At 44.1% G+C, this 20,990-nt stretch overlaps 1 protein-coding gene across 1 annotated transcript in view; it reads left to right on the forward strand.

Annotated features, from left to right (window-relative positions):
• Window positions 1-20,990, forward strand: part of ESYT2 (extended synaptotagmin 2) — a 168,926-nt gene that overhangs the window by 63,454 nt on the left and 84,482 nt on the right. The window contains 3 exon segments of the mRNA XM_040352693.1: window positions 11,966-12,007; window positions 16,569-16,703; window positions 20,081-20,157. Coding sequence (XP_040208627.1) covers window positions 11,966-12,007; window positions 16,569-16,703; window positions 20,081-20,157 — 254 coding nt within the window.

A 20,990-nucleotide genomic window follows, 5' to 3' on the forward strand; every position in this document is an offset into this window, starting at 1 on the left:
AAAATATGTATATATATTGTTTTGTTTTGATACAACGTTGCAGGACTGTGCAATTGTCAATAACCCAGTGCCATAGCACAAAAAATGGCATGGTTGTTAAGGGGGTAAATCCTTCCGTGGTTAAAGGAGCAGTGATTTCAATTATGCTGAAAGTTGAAACAATAAAAATGAAAACATCCTTTAAATATAGGGGGGGGGGGCCTTAGTCTGCCTGTGACGTGGCGAATCTGTAGCATGTATAGAACCTGCTGCAGCAAATATGACATTTCTAAATAAAATCAAAAACAAGTCAAAGCACATTCAAACTGAGTCGCAGTTGCAATTGCCGGCACCCAGCTATTTAAAAAAAATAAAGCAAAAAACGTTGGGTCTGGTATGGATTTTAAGAGGAACCCCACGCTAAAATGTGAAAAGATAATGGGGGTGTCCTCCAAAATCCATACCAGACCCTTATCCAAGCACACAGCCTGGCAGGCCAGGGAAGAGGAGGGATGAGCGAGTGCCCTCCCTGGAACCATATCAAGCCTCATGCCCTCAACATGGGGCGGGGGGGGGGGCTCTGCTCCCCCTGCCCCCAAGACGCATTGTCTCCATGTTGATGGGGACACTCTTGCCCACAACCCTGGGCTGTGGGTGGGGGGCTTATCGGAATCTGGAAGCCACCAGATCCTGACCCCCCCCCCCTATGTGAATGAGTATGGGGTACATTTTTACCCATATCCATAAACCAAAAAATGTGTCAAAAATAAATAAAAACAGTAGACTTTTTTTTTTTTTTTGACAATTCCTTTATTTAAAAAAAAAAAAAAAAAAAAAAAAAAAAAGGCCCTCGATATAGATCTGATGCCTGCCACCACCGTCGGAGCCACCTGGTGACATCACCGGCTGGTGCATGCCAGACTCTTGCCAATCAATATATGCTTTTTGGGATTTCAAATAAAATAAATCTGTAGCAGAATACATTGTGGCCTAAATAATGTATGGAGAAATTTAGAATTGTTTTTTAGACTTTTTTTTCCGGATAGGTATTATAGCAGAAATATATATATATATATATATATATATATATATATATATATATATATATATATATATATATATATATAATCACACATACATACTCTAGAATTATACTATTCTACTTTTTTTTTGTGGCACAAATACCACCAAAAGAAAGCTCTATTTGTGGCAAAAAAATTACATAAATTGTATTTATGTACAACGTTGCATGACCGCGCAACTGTGAGTTAAAGTAACGCAGTGCTTTATAGCAAAACATGGCCTTGTCATGAAGGGGAATAAATCTCCTGGAGGTCAAGTTGTTAATGACACATATATTATGAGGTATATTCTGTAGCTCAGGCCACAAATCATCTTTAAAACATGGTGATAAGGTTTTTACTATATGAACCACTTCTCTATGTGGTCACTGTGACTAATCCCTGACATGTCATGGGTAGAAGTGACGATGGATAACCATGCAGTTCTGCAGCCCAACTCTGTTTTCTACAAAGCTTCTGATCCTGGTAGGAAATGGCAGGTCTTTATGGCACAGTAGCAGCGTAATACAACCTTCCTTGGATTGGTATTGGTCTTGCAGAATGTGAAGAATTCCTTTTAAGAATGTCGAGAGCTTTTGACTTTAGCTAGGAATGTAGAGACGCTAGATTTGTATTTATTATAGCTTAGGATCCTTTCACACTTGTGCGACTTGGGACTACAAGTCAAGTCATACCCTATGACTTTTAACACCTTACATACAGGGCATTTTCACCCCCTTCCTGCCCAGACCAATTTTTAGTTTTCAGCGCTGTTGCACTTTGAATGACAATTGCGTGGTCATGCAACACTGTACCCAAACTAAATCTATGTTTTTTTCCCCCCACAAATAGAGCTTTTGTTTGGTGGTATTTGATCATCTCTGCGGTTTTTATTTTTTGCGCTATAAACAAAAGAGGGACAATTAAAAAAAAAAAAAAAAAAAACTTTTTTACTTTTTTTATTTAATAAATATCACAATTTTTAAAAAAAATATTTTTTTTCCCTCAGTTTAGGCCGATACGTATTCTTCTACATATTTTTGGTAAAAAAAATTTGCAATAATCGTATATTGATTGGTTTGCGCAAAAGTTATAGCGTCTACAAAATAGGTGATAAATTTATGGCATTTTTATTTTATTAATATTTTTACTAGTATTGGCGGCGATTTGCGTTTTTTTATTTTTATTGTGACCGTGACATTGTGGCGAACACATCGGACACTTTTGACACGTTTTTGGGACCATTCACATTTATACAGCGATTAGTGCTATAAATATGCATTGATTACTGTGTAAATGTGACTGGCAGGGAAGGGGTTAACCACTAGGGGGCGCTGAAGGGGTTAATATGTTCCCTAAGGTTTGTTCTAACTGTAGGGGGGAGGGGACTTTCAAGGGGAGGAGACCGATGTGTGTTCCTCTGTACTGGGAACACACATTGGTCTCCTCACCGCTGACAGGAGGTGGATCTGTGTGTTTACACACACAGATCCACACTCCTGCCATGATCACCGGCAATCGCGGGTGCCCAGCGGCATTCGCGGGCACCCGCGCCTGGTCATGAGCGGTGCCGCCGGCGGCACTCGCGCCCTAGATCGCTGGGAACACGGGACGTCATATGACGTCCACCCGGATCGGGGGAGGGTTCCTGCCGGCGTCATTTTTCAATGTGCCGGTAGGGAAGGGGTTAATGAGTACCGTTCACATCTGTGTGACTTCAGAGTAGTCCCTGCACTACTTTGGTCCGACATTGATGCAACTTAAAGCGGTAGTTCACCCGAATTTTTTTTTTTTTAACATTAGATTGAGGCTCATTTAGTCTAGGGGAATCGGGTGTTTTTTTAAAAATCAAAGCTGTACTTACCGTTTTAGAGAGCGATCTTCTCCTCCGCTTCCGGGTCTGGTCTTCGGGACTGGGCGTTCCTATTTGATTGACAGGCTTCCGACAGGCTTCTGATGGTCGCATCCAACGCGTCACGAGTAGCCGAAAGAAGCCTAACGTTGTGCGGCTCTATACGGCGCCTGCGCACCGACGTTGGGCTACTTTCGGAAAATCGTGATGCGATGTATGCGACCGTCGGAAGCCTTTCAATCAAATAGGAACGCCCAGTCCCGCAGCCCATACCCGGAAGCGGCGGAGAAGATCTATCTCTAAAACGGCAAGTACTGCTTCGATTTTTAAAAAAAACACCCGATTCCCCTTGACAAAACGAGCATCAATCTAATGTTAAAAATTAACTTTTTGGGTGAACCTCCACTTTAAGGTCCATAGACCTCAAGATTACACAGGCATTGCTTCAAGTCTTTTTTTATTTATCTGTATGCCCTATTCACTTGAATGGGTCACATGTGGCAGCAGCACTGCCCACTGAACGTGACAAAGTGTATACATTTTTCTACACCACAAAGCATCATGGCCGTGGCATGTGTACAACCCCATCCAGCTGCCTTTGCAGCTTAAAGTGGTTGTAAACCCTTAGGGCACTTTCACACTGAGGCACTGGCCGTGTTAATAGTAAAGCGCCGCTTTATTTTATTTTCAGGCGCTATTTTTAGTGCAAAAGCGCCTGTAAAACACCTCAGTGTGAAAGTAGTCTTGCATATACCCAGTGAAGTGACTAGCCTGCAATCCTCTCTACATCCGTTCAAAGTCCAGAATTTATAAAGCTTGTCTTGGAGGGAAGGGACACCCCCCATCACACAGGAACAGAGCTGAGGTCAACAATCAGCTGGACGTCCAATCAGCTGGACGTCCCAGCAGAGGAATGAAGCAGCAGTCAGAAATGACCCCTAGTGCTCTGGATTGAGACAAGTACGCACTCTAGAGGGATATGCTTTGTTCAGATTTCATGTCTGAGGTTTACAACCACAGCTGAATTTCCTATTTTTACACCCCCCTGACTTTGAGTGTAAACAAGCCCTAAGGGAATTCTCCAAGACGGAAGGTGAGAAGGTCACAGAGGATTAGCACCTTGTCATAAATAGAGCTTTATGAAGGATTCACACTTCACAGCTCTTCATAAGCATTGATAAAACCATTTAGTACTGGCTACTGTTCTGATGTCATAGCTTCAAACTGTTCCTTATTTAAAAAGACCTTTCCCTTTTTTAATATGTATAGGCCAGTGTAACAGAAAAGTGCACTTTTTACAGCAAACACCAATTGTTAAACTAAAACTGGATACACACTATACAATTTTCACCGCTGCAATGACTAGAACCGTATAGAAATAGCACTGTATCAGCGGCTGGTGCTCAACTTTCTTGGGGGGGCGTAGCCCCCAGCCCCTCAACCAAACAATCCCCCCTTCCCCAGGCATCTGCTCAATCGATCTGCGTCCCCTCTGCAAACTGACTACGATAACCGTGGCTGCTGAGCCCTGACACCGTGATCAGTTTGTGTGATTGTCATCCGCAGCCTGCTATCTGTCTCCTGTGTCCCTCTCCCCCCTCTCTGCCTGTCTCTGCTCGTACCAGTGCCCTGCCCCCCTCCCTCCGCTCCTGCTGCTCCCATATCTGATATTAAATACTCCCATCCACTCTGTACCATTATAATAATTGTCCCCGTGTTCTGTAAAAAATCTGCCTGATTGTACCTATATGAGCATGGCTCCTGGTGCTCAGCTGATTGTCAGCTTTCTCTCTCCTTCTTCTCTCTGGCTGACGTCAGCGGGAGGGTTTGGCCCCGTCCACTGCAGATGTGAGAGGGAGAGAGAAGAGAGAGTTGACAACTGAGCGCTGGAGTAGAGCTCATATAGGTACAATCGGGCAGATTTTTTACAGAACACAGGGACAGTTATTATAATGGTACAGAGTGGATGGGAGTATTTAATAGAAGTGGGTTAACAATAACTTTAAAGTGGTTGTAAACCCTTTACAACCACTATAACTTACAGGTAAGTCTAGATTAAGGCTTACCTGTAGGTGCTTGAAATATCCCCTAAACCTCCACGATTTAGGAGATATTTACTATAATCACGGGCACCGCTATCTACAGCGCATGCGCCGTAAATAAGCGGCGCAGGCGCACTGTAGTGTGCCGTTCCTCATTGAGGCCATACCGACTCCCATGCACGTGCGTGGGAGTGATGTCATCGCGGCTCCGGCCAGTCAGAGCCCTGGAGCTGCTATATGCGGAAGTAACACCTGGGCAAGATGTCTGCTGCCCGGGCGTTGGAAGAGGACGGCTGCGGGGGCTTCGATAAGAGGTGAGTATTACATAATGAGCTAGTATGCCATGCATGCCTTTGTCTTGCAGGTGGTGTTTTTTTTCCCTGGGTTTACTTCCTCTTTAATCCGCTAATGTATAACAACTAGGGGGCTCTGGGTGCAGTGCTCTGCGACCCGAGCTCACCCTTTTTGAAGCAAATTCGTGCTTTGAGGAAAAAAAAAAAAAACCCTATTGGAATCCATGCGGCCGGCGCTTTGCATGTAGATTAGGGGGCGAGCGCATGGAGGGTGGTGGCGTGCATTTGCCATGCTTTTCTGGTGTTATGGGATCAATGCATCGGCACTGCGTCTTCCCGCGCACACCCGCAGCTGTGTGTTCAGTGCAGCTTGTCTGTGTAAACAAGTGGTTTATGAATTCCATGGAATGTCTTTATTAGATATTCCTTCTAGCAGCGTAATTTGCAAAACAGTGGATTATATTCTCCCACAATCAGTTATCCTACACACTTGTATGCAAAATGTGAGGTCACCGTTATTGCCTTCTCCTAGGTTACCACTATAGTATGTGCTGTGTATCTCCTGCCTGTGCTGTTTACAATAATGGTGTGCTAGGAGACCTGGGCTGGGGTTAACGTGCCAGGCTGAAGTGTAGCAATAGTATGAGTCACACTGAGGAAACTGGCTGCGCGGCCTGTCTGGGTGTGGCGGTTGGTTTTTACATTACTTTTCATGATTCACAGTGTTGTGTCAGTGAGCAGTGTTATTCAATGTTACATCAGGTCTCCGCTTACCTGCAGAGTAACAAGCCATATGGATGTAAATTGTATGCAAATACACTGGCCTGGGTTATAGGAGTGCTTGCATTATGACCGATTCTGTTTATTTTTAAAGTGGCCCTACACATACCTATAAAACCGAGGTGAGCATCATCTGCAATGATCAGGGCATGCAGTGGTTAAAGTGCATGTCAGGGCAAACCGCTAATTGCAGTTAAAATGCATGTTACCTTCCATAATATTTGTAATTCTGGTCAGCCGGGCTTGTGATTTACACCCCCTTGCACACTTCACAGCCAATGACACACTTATTTCCTGGTTCAGTCCAGACACTACCTCTCCAGCGATCACTGAACAGTGAATCGGCATTATTATCTCTGTGCAGTGAGCAGAAAGCTGAAGTATTAGGCTGCATTCACACCTGAACACGGCGTATTTTACCGCGATTTGTCGCGACAAATTGCAGCGTTTTGTCCCGCGATTTGCCGCGCCAAAACGCGGTAAAATACGCTGCGGTAACATACACAGGAGGGGTAATCAACATTGTCGGCTATGGCCGAACGCCAAAAGCCGCCTGAAAAAAAGGTCCGGGACTTATTTTGAGCTTCAGGCGTTTCGGCGACATCCGGTGCTTCTCCGGGCTCTCCTGTGCCATCAGGGGCCCGGAGAAAGAATGGTCACCAGTCATCTCTATGACTGTCGGAGGCCCGAGCGCGATGTGATGACGTCACGCCCAGGTACCCGGAAGTAAACAAAGCCGTGATTGCGGCTAGTAAGCAATACTAAGCATCAGATCGGTGAATTTTTTTTCACGATCTCATGCTTTCCAGCCTGGAGGAGATGATACACAGGGATACAACAAAATCTCCCTGCATACGTTTTATACGTATATATCCGCTGTCTTCAGCTTTATATACTGTTTAGAAAGTGCACATCATGTTAGATTTTCTTTTCCTGGTTAGCACTGCAGTGATGTCAGGGCATACAACCAAGACAGCTGATTGGAGGAAAGGCACACCCCCCTCTCCTCATAGGTAGAGACTTTCAGCTCTGTTTGTTGACTGGTTCTACTCTTTGCAAATCTATTTATAGCACTCACCCTGACACAAAACGCCGGCTGCTTTTATCTGATGTGACGGAGAACTTATCAGGAGTTATCAGGCTGATAACAGAAGAACAGAGCAGGAGAAAGCTACGGGACTTAGGGCTTTGAAGAAAGATAAGAAAAAAATGTCTGACTAAAGTTCCACTTTTAAGGTAGTGAGGGATTTACCCACTGAGGTTTTCATTTTGTCCTGGTCAAATATACAGACGGATAAGCATGACCCATGTAACATCCGTGTTTTTTGAGAAGCGAAAAGTCCGTAAATCTTGGTTCTGCGCTGTGTTAGAGACGGGTCACACTGGGGCGGTATGACTTTGGGGGCGACACCTCAAGACGACTTCAGAGGCGACTTGCAAAATGACTTCTGTATTGAACTCAATGCAAGTCGCACAAGAACCTTGAGTCGCTCCTATTAGAGCGGTTCCTTTGAATAGAGCGGAGCGCGACTTGTCAGGTGGCTGAGTCGCCTGACGAGTCGCCCCTGTGTGAGCTGGCTCTTAGATAAAAAAAAAACTTCCTAACATGAAAAAATAAAAGTCAAACAACATAATCGTGGTACAAAACTATCATATTTTTAGCTTCGATGAACTGTGAGCAATATAACCAGTTTTAGCAGGAATAGGGAAATATACAGCAGATCAAGTCACATTGATAATTCTGAGCAAAAGCAATGTTCTATGGAATATGTTTAATCATTTAACAGGTAACTGATAAAAAAAAGCAGCGTGATGTGGTAAGGAATGTGTGGATCAATACCGAAGCTAACTGGTTAAAATTATTATCTTTAGCTAAAACACACACGTAGAGAAGGTAAATCTTGTTTTGAGACCTTTTTGCCAGCCCAGTCTATGTCCCTCCACAGGGGGATTGTTCGCGTTTAGGGTTGGCCTCAACACACAAAAATCAGCAGAAGGGATTTAGCAAGATGAATTCCTTTTGCTGATTTTTGGAAGAAATCTTCATCATTCCTAGATCCACAGTCTTCCAGTGTGGTAGGGGTTAATACAACTGAGGGGCTGTCTGAAGCTCTGATCAAGCGAAGCTGGGTTATGCCCACCCTTTCCTGCCAAACCCACCCTTCGTGGAAGCCGTACAGGCTTCACAGGTTTTCTGAATGAAGAGGACGGACGCGGTAGTACTACTTCTATGAATGGCAAAGTGGTATGGAAAGGGCAGGTATGGTCGAGCTCTATTGAGGTTCCCTGAATGAAGAGGGCGGACACGGTAGTACTACTTCTATGAATGGCAAAGTGGTATGGAAAGGGCAGGTATGGTCGAGCTCTCTTGATAAGAGCTTGGTTACATTACCCCCGTTGTATCAGAAGATTGCGTGGTCAGAGGTAGGAAAGATGAAGGTTTCTGCTAAACGAAGAATCGGCACAAAGGACACATCGTACTAAATGTAAGTTTATGTCCCTTGTTCTGATTTTTATAATCTAGGCTAAAAAGCGGAAATAAACCATAGATTTTAACCGTTTAAAAAAAAAATTCTATCCCCGGCATGGGGCAGGAATGTAACTGACATTGGTTGTGCTCCAAGCCAAACCATCAAATGGCTGGTGTCATAACTGGTAACATGTACCGCACCATGGCATGGCAGGTCAAACCGAGGCCAAGATGGAAGCTTTATTGGCTAAAATTATTATTTTGTTTGCTTATAAACTGTATTGAGATATATACTGACAACTGTTTAATGAGATCTGTATACCAAGGTTAAACTGGCCATACCCTATACAACGTTCTTGTTCAATTTACTTTAGACTTCCCTTTAACTATGTAGTATAAGCGCCTGCCTGATTGCATACAAAGTGAAAGTGTTTAGGTTTTTAAGACCCCTTTCACACTGGGGTGGTTTGCAGGCGCTATTGCGCTAAAAATTGTGCCTGCAAACCGTCCTGAGACAGCGGCTGCTGTTTCTCCAGTGTGAAAGCCCCAAGAGCTTTCACACTGGAGCGGTGCGCTGGCAGGACGGAAAAAAAAAGTCCTGCTAGTTGCATCTTTGGAGCGGTGTGCAATACCGCTCCTGCCCATTGAAATCAATAGGACACTGCGGCTATACCGCCGGCAATGCGACTCTGCAGCGGCACATTGTGGGTGGGTTTAACCCTTTCTAGGCCGCTAGCAGGGGTAAAACCGCCCCGCTAGCAGCCGAATAGTGCAGCGAAATTAGCGGTAAAGCGGCGCTTTACCACCCCTCCCACCCCAGTTTGAAAGGGGCCTTACTCCTATTTTATTGTTTTGGTAACTCTAAGACCCCTTTCACACTGAGGAGTTTTTCAGTGCTTTCACACTGAGGCGATACGCTGGCGGGACCGCTCCAAAAGTCCTGCTAGCAGCATCTTTGGAGCGGTGTGTTTACCGCTCCTTCCCATTGAAAACAGTGGGACACCGCGGCTATACCGCAGAGGCGCATTGCAGGCGGTATTAACCCCTTTTTCGTCCGATAGCGAAAGTCAAAACCAGAGCTGCTTGTGGAAATCTGAGCTTGGCCTGCACATGTGCAGTATACTCTATTCTATGGAGTGCAACCTCCCCATAGGATTTTATGATGAATGCACAGCCCGACATTGTGGACCTCTTCTTTATGCAATGCACATTCTCCTGTCAATCTTGATCTGTCATCTTGTTCTCTGTCTCTCCATGCTATCAGTTTCACTCTCATATCTTATCTCTTATCTTTCTTGCCTTTCATTTTGTTAGCATTGTCTTTCTTATATTTGTGGATTAAGGATAGTTTCACTTTGAGAAGTAACAGGTTTATTGCATGTTTATAAAGCAGACCTTCGCGGCAGATTCATTTTAAGAGGATTACAGAACAAACTGCAAATTCTAAATGTTTATTATTATCCTTAGACTAATTTGTGCTGTAATCTCATTAAACCTGATGACACTGATAAAACGACATCTGCTCTGAAGTAAACAGTCCGTCCTGTGATTACTTCCGTGGTTCCTCTTGGTCCATGTCGCAGAAGTATCCCGTCACCAAACCAGCGCATGGTTTCTGTCACTCCATAGTTCCCCGTCCTGTATATACAATGGCTGATGACATCGCACATTCCAGATAGAGGTGGGGCACGTCTAAAAGGTAGAAGCCACCTCATTGAGTTTTTGGCTGGGAAGGCAGGTTTATTTATGGATTTTTTTTCCCCTCTGCTAAGCACACCCTCCTGCATGCATGCCTGAGCTAAGGGCAGAAGGATTCCAGGAAGTAGATGCTACATGAATCATCTGCCTCTTCTCAAGATCACGGGCAAAAGTTCTAGGGGGTGTTTTTCAAAGTGATTTCTCAGCCAAGTAAAACATGGAGACATGGATGGATGGGGGCGTTTGCTTTGAATATCAAAAATGAATTAAATAGAATTTTTGGTTTGTGGTGCTCAGATGCAGTGTAATTCCACTTTAAAGTGGAGTTCCACCCATAAATAAATATAACATCAGTAGTTTTAAAAAAATGTCATTAGTCCTTTACGATTTTTTTTTTTTTTTTTTTAGATGCCTTCAAAGTGTTGTTGCTAGGCAGAATAGTTAATCTTCCCACTTCCTGCACCTAGGTGCTTAATGCTTCCTAACCTACACCGCACAGACTCCTGGGAATGTAGTGGGTGTAACTTTCCAGGAGTTTGTGCATTCCCCAGTCTCAAAGAATCATGTGACTTGGACAGCACAGGTGCTGAAACCTGATCTGACACTGCTTGTGCAGCACCGAGCATGTGCGAGATTTGCATGGCTGAAATCCAGGAAGTCATACAGTCTGGCTTCATGATGCACACACTTAGGATGGCCCCAGTCAATTTCTATTTTATAAAGTGTCTAAATGCTGTAACAACCTAACAAAACGGACCTTAGTTTACAGACTAACTTTACTAGAATACATTAAGCTTGTGTATTACAGGGGTATTTATATTTAAAAAGTGAAATTGTGGCCGGAACTCCGCTTTAACGTAAAAAAAACAGCAAAACATCTATACCTAGTTGAGAAAAATAATGTGATCTGTTTTACCTGCCGAAAGATTTCTAATTCTACCCTGCTTTTAACTGCTTGCCGACCAGACGCTGTCATTATACTGCGGCAGGTTGGCACAGCTGCGCGAATTGCCGTAGATGTATGTTGCTTTTAACAGCTATAGAGGGAGCGCCACCGGAGCCGATGCGCTTGGCCGGTGACCTGCTATACCCGCCTGCGATCGCTTCTCCGAGGGCCAGGACGGAGGTCAATGTAAATAAACAGGTCCTCGTTCTGTCAGGGAAGTAGAGAGAAATCATCTGTTCCTAGTGAACAGCAACAGTGATCTGTACTCTGTCAGCCCACCCTCCACAGTTAGAAACACCTCCCAGGCCACACTTAACCCCTTCCCTGTCAGTGACAGTTATTGGTAGCTATTTTTAGCTGATCGCCGTATGAATGTCAGTGGTCCCAAAAAAAGTGTCAAGTGTCCAATCTGTCTGCCGCAATGTCACAGTCCCGCTAAAAATCTCTGGCATTATTAGTTAACCACATGCCGACCTAATGCGCTCCTGCCCATTAAAATCAATGGGCAGCGCCGCCGGCAATTATCGGCGCTGTAGCGGCGCATTGCTGGCGGTTTTAACCCTTTCTCGGCCGCTAGCGGGGGTTAAAGTCGCCCCACTAGCAGCCGAAATGCGCCGCAAATCTGACAGTAAAATAGCAGTATTTTACCGCCAACGCTATGGGTGGTACCAGTGTGAAAGGGGTCTAAAAGGAACCTGTTGCTTTGTAACATGGGAAAAGCACTGGTTTGTTTTGTTTTATCACACGTTTTTTGTATAGAGTGAAAAGTAAATGGCACTTCTATGTAATATTAGAGTATGTGTTTGTTTTGACACACCTGTAACCTCTTTCTTGTCTCTTACAGGTCCATTTCCCAGATATTGAAAGGGCAGAATGGCTAAACAAGGTATGGTGGTGTCTCCAGTATTATCTATCACTCACATGTCAAGCACCGTACACAAAACACTGAAACATTCTGGCTGCAGCACCCAAATAGATGGCTTTTAGCACCTGAAAACCAGTTTAGCCACATCAAGTAGTAATGTAATAATAGCTAAAAAAAAATGTGTTTACTGGAAATACTTTTCTCTTGTAAAAACCCTGTAAGGCAAAGGCATAATGAGCTAGTATGCCCCGCATACTAGCTCATTCTGAAATACTCACCTTAGAACGAGGTCCCCATATCGCATCCCGGCCCACGCCGAGGGAGCTGACATTTTGCTCTCTGCGTTTCTTCCGGGTTCGCAGCTCCGGTGCTGCGAGTGGCCAGAGCCACGATGACATCACTTCCGCTGATGCACTCAGTAGAGCTGCACGATTCTGGACAAAATGAGAATAATTAGAATTTAGAAAATTAGAATTAGAAATTAGAATAAAGATCATGATTCTCTCATGATTTTCACGGCGTAAAATCTTTCACATTATACCAAAAATTTGGGCTAACTTTACTAGTTAGTGTTTTTTTTTTTTATTAAAGTAATTTTTTCCCCAAAAAATTGCATTTGAAAGACCGCTGCGCAAATACAGTGCAATATAAAATATTGTAAAAACCACCATTTTATTCTCTAGGGCAGGGATAATAAATTAGCGGACCTCCTAGCTATTGCAAACACCCCATCATGCATTTGCCTCTGGGTGTCATGCTTGTGCCTGTCAGTCTTGCTATGCCTCATGGGACTTGTAGTTCTGCAACAGCTGGAAGCCCGCTAATTGCATATCCCTGTTCTAGAGTCTCTATTAAAATACATACATACATACATACATACATACATACATACATACATACATACATATATATATATATATATCAGAAAAGGGTTTAGTGTTTAAGTGGTTAAACTTTCCTAATTTACACACAGAAGTCAATTCCTTTGATGTAAAAGACAAATTGTTACAATGTTTAGACTTAAGTTCCACTGATAAAGAATATTCTGATACTTGGCAGACTGGCTGGATTTTACAGCTGATGGCCTCAGCAGAGCAGAGAGAATTCTCTGCATAGAAAGATTGGGAAATACTTTGTCAAGATCGCCAAAAAATTGCAATAACAATTCTTGACTAATTAATTGTACAGCTCTAGAGCGCGGGAGTCTTCTCTCTGGCACAGTCTGGCAGCGTCTTCCGGACCTTCAGCCGTGCCTTCACAGTGCATGCACCGCTGATGGCAGCTGCTGCATGCAAAGTGAATATCTCCTAAACCGTACAGGTTTTGGAGATATTTTACCTACAGGTAAACCTTATTATAGGCACTATTCAATAGAAAACCTGATCCCCCGACCTACAGGCATGTGAAGCAGCAGTGATATTGCTGATATCTATGCCCCCTGCAATTATTTTTGTATCCCACTGTACTGGAGAGTGGCAACTCCGCTGTGGGTTCAGGAGCAGTGCAGCGTCGTTGTCACACCATCACAGGAAGCTGCATTCTGCATTGGGAGGATCTCACTGGCAGGATCAGCTTTGCATGTTACTAAAGCTGGCATACACTAGTGAAACTTCATTCTAAATGTTATATATTTAGGAAAGTTTGTTCGATCTTCTAATGATTAGTGGGGTGAAAAATGATGTTTTTGACAGCAGTGAGAAGGAAATGCGAAGGAAGAGTATGAAAAATCTTTCTCAAACAAATACATTTTTAACACTGTACATGATTTTTGTTGAGGAAAATCCATTTATTTCAAAATTGAATGTTAAAGGGGTGTTCCAGCCTGTTTTTATGTTTATTAAAAGCCAAAAATGTTTACAAAAAGTATAGCTGCTGGCTTTTAATAAACATAGACTTACCTGCTCCATGGTTCCAGTGACGCGCCGGCCGGGGCTCCGCTCCTCTCCCCCCCTCCCCGGCCGGCGTCTTCATGCCAAGTGTGGGCACCCGGCCGTGATAGCTTTCGGCTTCACGGCCGGGCACCCACTGCGCATGCGCGAACGGCACTGCGCATTAGCGAAAAGCGATGCACCGTCGGATTGGACAGGCGATCGCCTGGGACCTGTGACGTGCCCCAGGCGATCGTCTACAGGGAGGGGCTGCAGTAAGGTGATTAAGCTAATCGCCTTACCAGCCCCTCAGTGGAAGGAGGACAGGAAGTCCCACTCCTCCTGAAGCCCCCACTCCCCCCCCCCCCCCCCCCAAAAAAAAGTTACATGCCAAATGTGGCATGTAAGGGGGCGAGGAGTGGGTTAAGCGGAAGTTCCATTTTTGGGTGGAACTCGGCTTTAAAAGCAAAATCATTTTGGAGTTATTTTAAATGACATTTGCAGATATACTGATGCTTTTCGTATGAATTTTTGTACAAACAGTGGCCCAGATTCAGGTAGAATCGCGCAATATTTGCGTGGGCAAAGAGCAAACATTTTTCTCTGCGCCCACGCAAATATTGCGCTTTGCCCGCGATTCACGGAGCAGTTGCTCCGTAAATTGCGCGGGCGATATGCTAAATAGCCCTGCGTAAGGGCGCCTAATGTAAATGATCCCGCCGGGGGCGGGAATCATCTTAATTAGACGCGCTCCCGCGCCGAGCGAACAGCGCATGCTCCGTCGGGAAACTTTCCCGACGTGCATTGCGGCAAATGACGTCGCAAGGACGTCATTTGCTTCTAAGTGAACGTGAATGGCGTCCAGCGCCATTCACGGTTCACTTACGTAAACAACGTAAAATTGGAACGTCACGGGCGGGAAGCGCAGCTATACTTTAGCATTGGTTGCGCCTGCTATTAGCAGGAGCAGCCTTATGCTAAAGTGGCCGTACGGAAACTCCGTACCTTGCGTGCGCAGGGCCCGCGCAACTTTTGTGAATCGGTGGTAGTATGCAATTTGCATACTATACGCCGATCACAATGGCCGCGCCCCCTAGCGGCCAACGCAAGAATGCAGCCTGGGATGTGAAGGCATAAGGAGGCTTATGTCTGTCACATCCTAGGCTGCAGTCGGTGTAACGAGGTTCCTGAATCAGGAGCACTCGTTACACCGGAGAAAGTAAGCCCTTGCGCGTTGCGCGGGCGCAAGTGCTTCTTGAATCTGGGCCATTTGTTTGAAAGTCTAGTGTTGTATGGCCAGCTTAGGAGAAAACGAATTGTCGTAGCACATATTTTTTTATTTTAATGGGAAGTCATATTTCTGCTTTCGCTAAACCTAAGCGGAGTGTGTAGAATGTGTAGAAATGGAAAAACGGGTAAAATGGAAAAACGGGTAATAGAAATAACATAAAGAAGTGAAGGAATGTTCCCAGATTGCGTGTTCAGACTTTCCACATATTAGAAAATATCTCTTTGTTAGTCCACAGTACAATGCACCATTCCCGGTCAGTTTATAGGTAGATTGCCCCCAATCTAATACAGGTGCTTGTCCAGCTTGTGACTGAATAGTACTAAGGCTGCATTCACACTTGAGCGTTTTGTCGCCTGAAGCTATAAAACGATAGAGGGGAAAAAATCCATTATTCTCGATGGAGATGGTTCACATCTCCACTCCAAAACGCCTGAAGCCGAACGCCTGAAGCTCAAACAAGTTCTGGACCGCGCGGGCTGATTTGGGCGTTTTTGAACGTTTGTATTCCCATAGAAACTAATGGAAACGCTCGATGCAAGCGTATAGCGCGACAACGAGCGTTTCTACGGGAGTTTTGTCGCTTTAATCTGTTCTGTGAAATAGAACATTCACCCAGGAAGAAGATAAAAAAAATTCTACAAACATAGCAACAAGTGATGAAAGAGATGATCATTTTTCCTATTGGCTAAAATAAAAAACGATGAAGTTCAAAGACGTCGGACAACGCTGTATGCCGGGGATATGCAATTAGCGGACCTCCAGCTGTTGCAGAACTACAAATCCCATGAGGCATAGCAAGACTCTGACAGCCACGAGCATGACACCCAGAGGCAGAGGCATGATGGGATTTGTAGTCTTGCAACATCTGGAGGTCCGCTAATTGCATATCCCTGCTGTATGCAAACATGTGAAGACGTGCGACAAAACATCGGAAAAAATGGCCGAAAAAGCTCAGGTGTGAATGCGGCCTAATAGAAGCAAATGGATGACTGCACACCTGTGTCAGTAAAAAGCCAACTTATTTATTGTACAAATTGAGACAACATCACATTGATGTGCCAAAAAATGACCTTCTAACACATTCCACACACACTTGCTAAGCGCCTTCGTGCTTGAAACGCGTCGGCTGGTCCTTTTCTCTCGTATCACTGTGATATTTGAATTTGTACAATAAAGCAGTAGTTGGCATTTACTGACAGTGGTGTGCAGTCATCCATTTGCTTCTATTAGTAGCTCTTTGTTGGTGCCGGTGGTACTCTCCTAGTCATCTTTAGCGGGGACTTGAAATGCAACCCTCTTTCATCGTACCAATTTGAAGGACTAATGTGCAACTTTCATTTACTAGCATGTGATATAAACATGACCGTGGTTTTAGCCAGTGTTTCTAACATTGTTTTTTCCCTCTTCTTTTTTCCCCCCACAGACAGTCAAGCACATGTGGCCGTACATCTGCCAGTTCATAGACAAGCTGTTCAGAGAGACCATAGAGCCAGCAGTGAGGGGTGCAAATGCCCATTTGAGTACTTTTAGCTTTACTAAAATTGATATGGGCTCTCAGGTGAGTGTGTCTGGGGGAAGGTGTGTTCTATGACTTCTGTATAAATGGACATAAATAATTGCTACTTCTAATAATGAAGTATTATCTGTTTCCTATTGAAAGACGAACACAGAGATCATTTTAGTGTTTAACCACTTATCTACCAGCCTCCGTCAATTGATGGCGGCATAGTAGCTCCGTTCTAGCGTCTTTTAAAGCCGCTAGGGGGCGCGCGCTGTATAGTTCCAGGCAGCTCCCTTCTGTAACTGGAAGTATGTAGTGTGCAATGATATAAGGCCAGTGGTGGCAGACATTGCATTGTATAACTTTGTTGGAACATTAAGCTGACCATGCATAAAAAAAATTGATTCAGCCTGCAGGCTGAACAAAAAAAATCTAACAGATTCTTCAATTCATGCTTATCAGTGTGGACTGCAAGTATTTTATTCTGATAAAATACAAAGACAGTGCCTGGGACAAGCTGCAGCAGGGATCTTGCGGCGTCCTCCGTGTCCTCTTCCCTTCTGAGATCATGGCGGCTTCCGCCATGCGTCTCCTCCCTTCCTCCTAGGCGTCCAATAGGATCGCCTTACCTTTAAGCCAATCGGGAAACGGGTAACAGACCTGTGCTTCCTGATTGGTGGCGAGGCGATTTAGTGTTAGAAAAGCAAATATTCATTTGCGCTCCTAGTCCACCCTATTTTTAAGCCTATTGGAGCCTATGGCTTTAATCAGGTGCTTCAAAGAAACACCCCCGCTGCTGTAATTCAGGTGCCAGACGTCCAAAAAGGGGCCTGGATGCCTGAATAGGGGGTGCCAGCGGCGGATAGAGGCATGAATCTATCCATTAAACCTATAGGGGGGTGGCAAGGATAGGGTGGGCCCTTAATGCATGGGCCACCCCCGATTATTAGTGTGCTCCATATTGCTTTTTCATAGAACATATATGGGGGGGGGTGTTATTTCCACTACAGGCTGCGTGTAGATAACTTCATGTGGATACAAGACTAATCATCTTCCAAAAGAAGAGCAGTGTCCAGTCTTTATAATGGGAAACTCATGAACCAGAGACAAAGTGCAGGAATTGTACTGCATAGCTCTGAAATGAAATGAATATATAAAGGACAGAAATATTGACATTAGAATAAACATGGCTCATGTATTTGGACATTATTTTGGGCAAGCCTGGATTTAAATTTTAAAGGACGACTCTTGACAACGGTGATTATACCCAGTGTACCCTAGGTAACCACTGGGATAAGTGTATAAATGTAGCAGGGGAGTAAGTCGAAATTTTCCACTCCTTGAAATTTGTTCTTTTTATTATATAAACTCAAAAGTCCTGGTTTGACTTGAACGCCCCTCGTATATGTGTATGTATGTGTATACAGTGCCTTGTGAAAGTATTCGGCCCCCTTGAACTTTGCGACCTTTTGCCACATTTCAGGCTTCAAACATAAAGATATAAAACTGTAATTTTTTTTTTTTGAAGAATCGACAACAAGTGGGACACAATCATGAAGTGGAACGAAATTTATTGGATATTTCAAACTTTTTTAACAAATAAACTGAAAAATTGGGCGTGCAAAATTATTCAGCCCCCTTAAGTTAATACTTTCTAGCGCCACCTTTTGCTGCGATTACAGCTGTAAGTCGCTTGGGGTATGTCTCTATCAGTTTTGCACATCGAGAGACTGAAAGTCTCAGGTCTTTTGCAGTCTCCATCAGGTTTTCTTCCAGAATGGTCCTGTATTTGACTCCATCCATCTTCCCATCAACTTTAACCATCTTCCCTGTCCCTGCTGAAGAAACGCAGGCCCAAACCATGATGCTGCCACCACCATGTTTCACAGTGGGGATGGTGTGTTCAGGGTGATGAGCTGTGTTGCTTTTACGCCAAAAATAACGTTTTGCATTGTTGCCAAAAAGTTTGATTTTGGTTTCATCTGACCAGAGCACCTTCTTCCACATGTTTGGTGTGTCTCCCAGGTGGCTTGTGGCAAACTTTAAACGGCACTTTTTATGGATATCTTTAAGAAATGGCTTTCTTCTTGCCACTCTTCCATAAAGGCCAGATTTGTGCAGTATACAACTGATTGTTGTCCTATGGACAGAGTCTCCCACCTCAGCTGTAGATCTCTGCAGTTCATCCAGACTGATCATGGGCCTCTTGGCTGCATCTCTGATCAGTCTTCTCCTTGTATGAGCTGAAAGTTTAGAGGGACGGCCAGATCTTCGTAGATTTGCAGTGGTCTGATACTCCCTCCATTTCAATATTATCGCTTGCACAGTGCTCCTTGGGATGTTTAAAGCTTGGGAAACCTTTTTGTATGCAAATCCGGCTTTGAACTTCTCCACAACAGTATCTCGGACCTGCCTGGTGTGTTCCTTGTTCTTCATGATGCTCTCTGCGCTTTAAACTGACCTCTGAGACTATCACAGTGCAGGTGCATTTATACGGAGACTTGATTACACACAGATGGATTCTATTTATCATCATTAGTCATTTAGGTCAACATTGGATAATTCAGAGCTCCTCACTGAACTTCTGGAGAGAGTTTGCTGCACTGAAAGTAAAGGGGCTGAATAATTTTGCACGCCCAATTTTTCAGTTTTTTATTTGTTAAAAAAGTTTGAAATATCCAATAAATTTCGTTCCACTTCACGATTGTGTCCCACTTGTTGATTCTTCAAAAAAAATTACAGTTTTATATCTTTATGTTTGAAGCCTGAAATGTGGCAAAAGGTCGCAAAGTTCAAGGGGGCCGAATACTTTCGCAAGGCACTGTATATTAGATTTGATTTTTATTTCACAATTTTTTCCCCACGAAAGTAGTTTCCCTTTTTTAGTGTTCTTTTAAGAGAATGGTTTTTCTGTGCTTTAGCAGTTTATGGTCCCATATACAAGCCCCGCACTGTTAATCGAAATCCACGGAATTCTCCATCTACACCTTTAGTTGTTATTTGGATGGACTCTTTTGTCCTTTATGTTCCCTGCAGTAACACAAAAAGTCTCTTGAACCCAATATTATTGGGGAACATGTTGAGAAAGTGTGATTACTTAATGTTCTCATTTGTTGAAGAATCTCTACCTCTTTATGTAACAGAGTTCTTCTATATTTGTCACAGAGGTTACTTAGCTATGGAAAGATGTGCAGATTTGCTCTGCTGAACTGCATTATAGGGCTGACCTATGGGCTCAATGTGTGTCAATACTCCATTAAATGTGGTGGAATAGACCGTCCTCAATTCATTGATTCCTGTCTCATCTCATTCATCAAGTCTCTGTCAACAAACTCTGATCAATCGCTATAAAACATGGATTAAAGGCAATTATGATTCATGTGAAATATTTAATCTTCTAAATATTATTCTTTTTCTCTCCCCTCTTCCCGCAGCCATTAAGAGTGAATGGGGTGAAAGTGTATACAGAAAATGTGGACAAGAGACAGATCATCTTGGATCTTAAGATAAGGTAAGCATTTCTAAAATCTGAATATTTCTAATTTGTCTAAATTAGATCTTGGTGTGTCAGGCATTTTGAAATGACATGCTTTTCTTTATTGTGGTGTTTTCATTGTGGGGCTGTTGAAGTCAGAATTGAAATGATGGCTAGCCATTAAAGGACAAGTTCACCTTTGGAAAATGTTGCATGTTCCACCCAGTGGCGGTGCGTCCATAAAGGGCGCCGCCCCCTCTCTCCTGCCACCTGTCTATCACCATAAAAAGATTCATGCATTGCATGAATCTATCTATGGTCGCCACTGCCACCCCCCTATTCAGGTGCCCGGCCCCTTGTCGGGCGCCAGGCACCTGATTAACAGCGGCAGGGTATTTTTTGGAAGCACCTGATTAGAGCCATAGTGGGCATCATGCTGGGCGTTCGCTGTTCACTTAGCTGTGTGTTAGGAAAACGAATGAATGAATCGTTTTCCTGACACTGAACCGACTCTCAGCCAATCGGGTTCTCTTGTCTGTGTTACTTGTCACCTGATTGGCTGAAACGACAGTCACTGTGATTGGACGCCACCTATCATGCGTCCACTCATAGCAGAAGACTGGAAGAGAGGCTGGGAGAAGAGATCGAGGCGTGTGGAGGACATCGCTGTGACCCGCTGCCCCATTGAGACAAGGGAAGTGCCGGCGGGCGGGGGATGCACACTGGCAGCAGTTTATGGGCACAGTGGTGGCAGTTTATGGGCACACTGGGGGCAGTTTATGGGCACACTGGCAGCAATTGATGGGCACAGGGTCACCAATTGGTGGGCACAGTGGCTGCGTTTGATGGCACAGTGGCTGCGTTTGATG

Source organism: Rana temporaria, chromosome 5 (assembly GCF_905171775.1).
Source record: "Rana temporaria chromosome 5, aRanTem1.1, whole genome shotgun sequence".
In the NCBI taxonomy this organism is placed as follows: domain Eukaryota; kingdom Metazoa; phylum Chordata; class Amphibia; order Anura; family Ranidae; genus Rana; species Rana temporaria.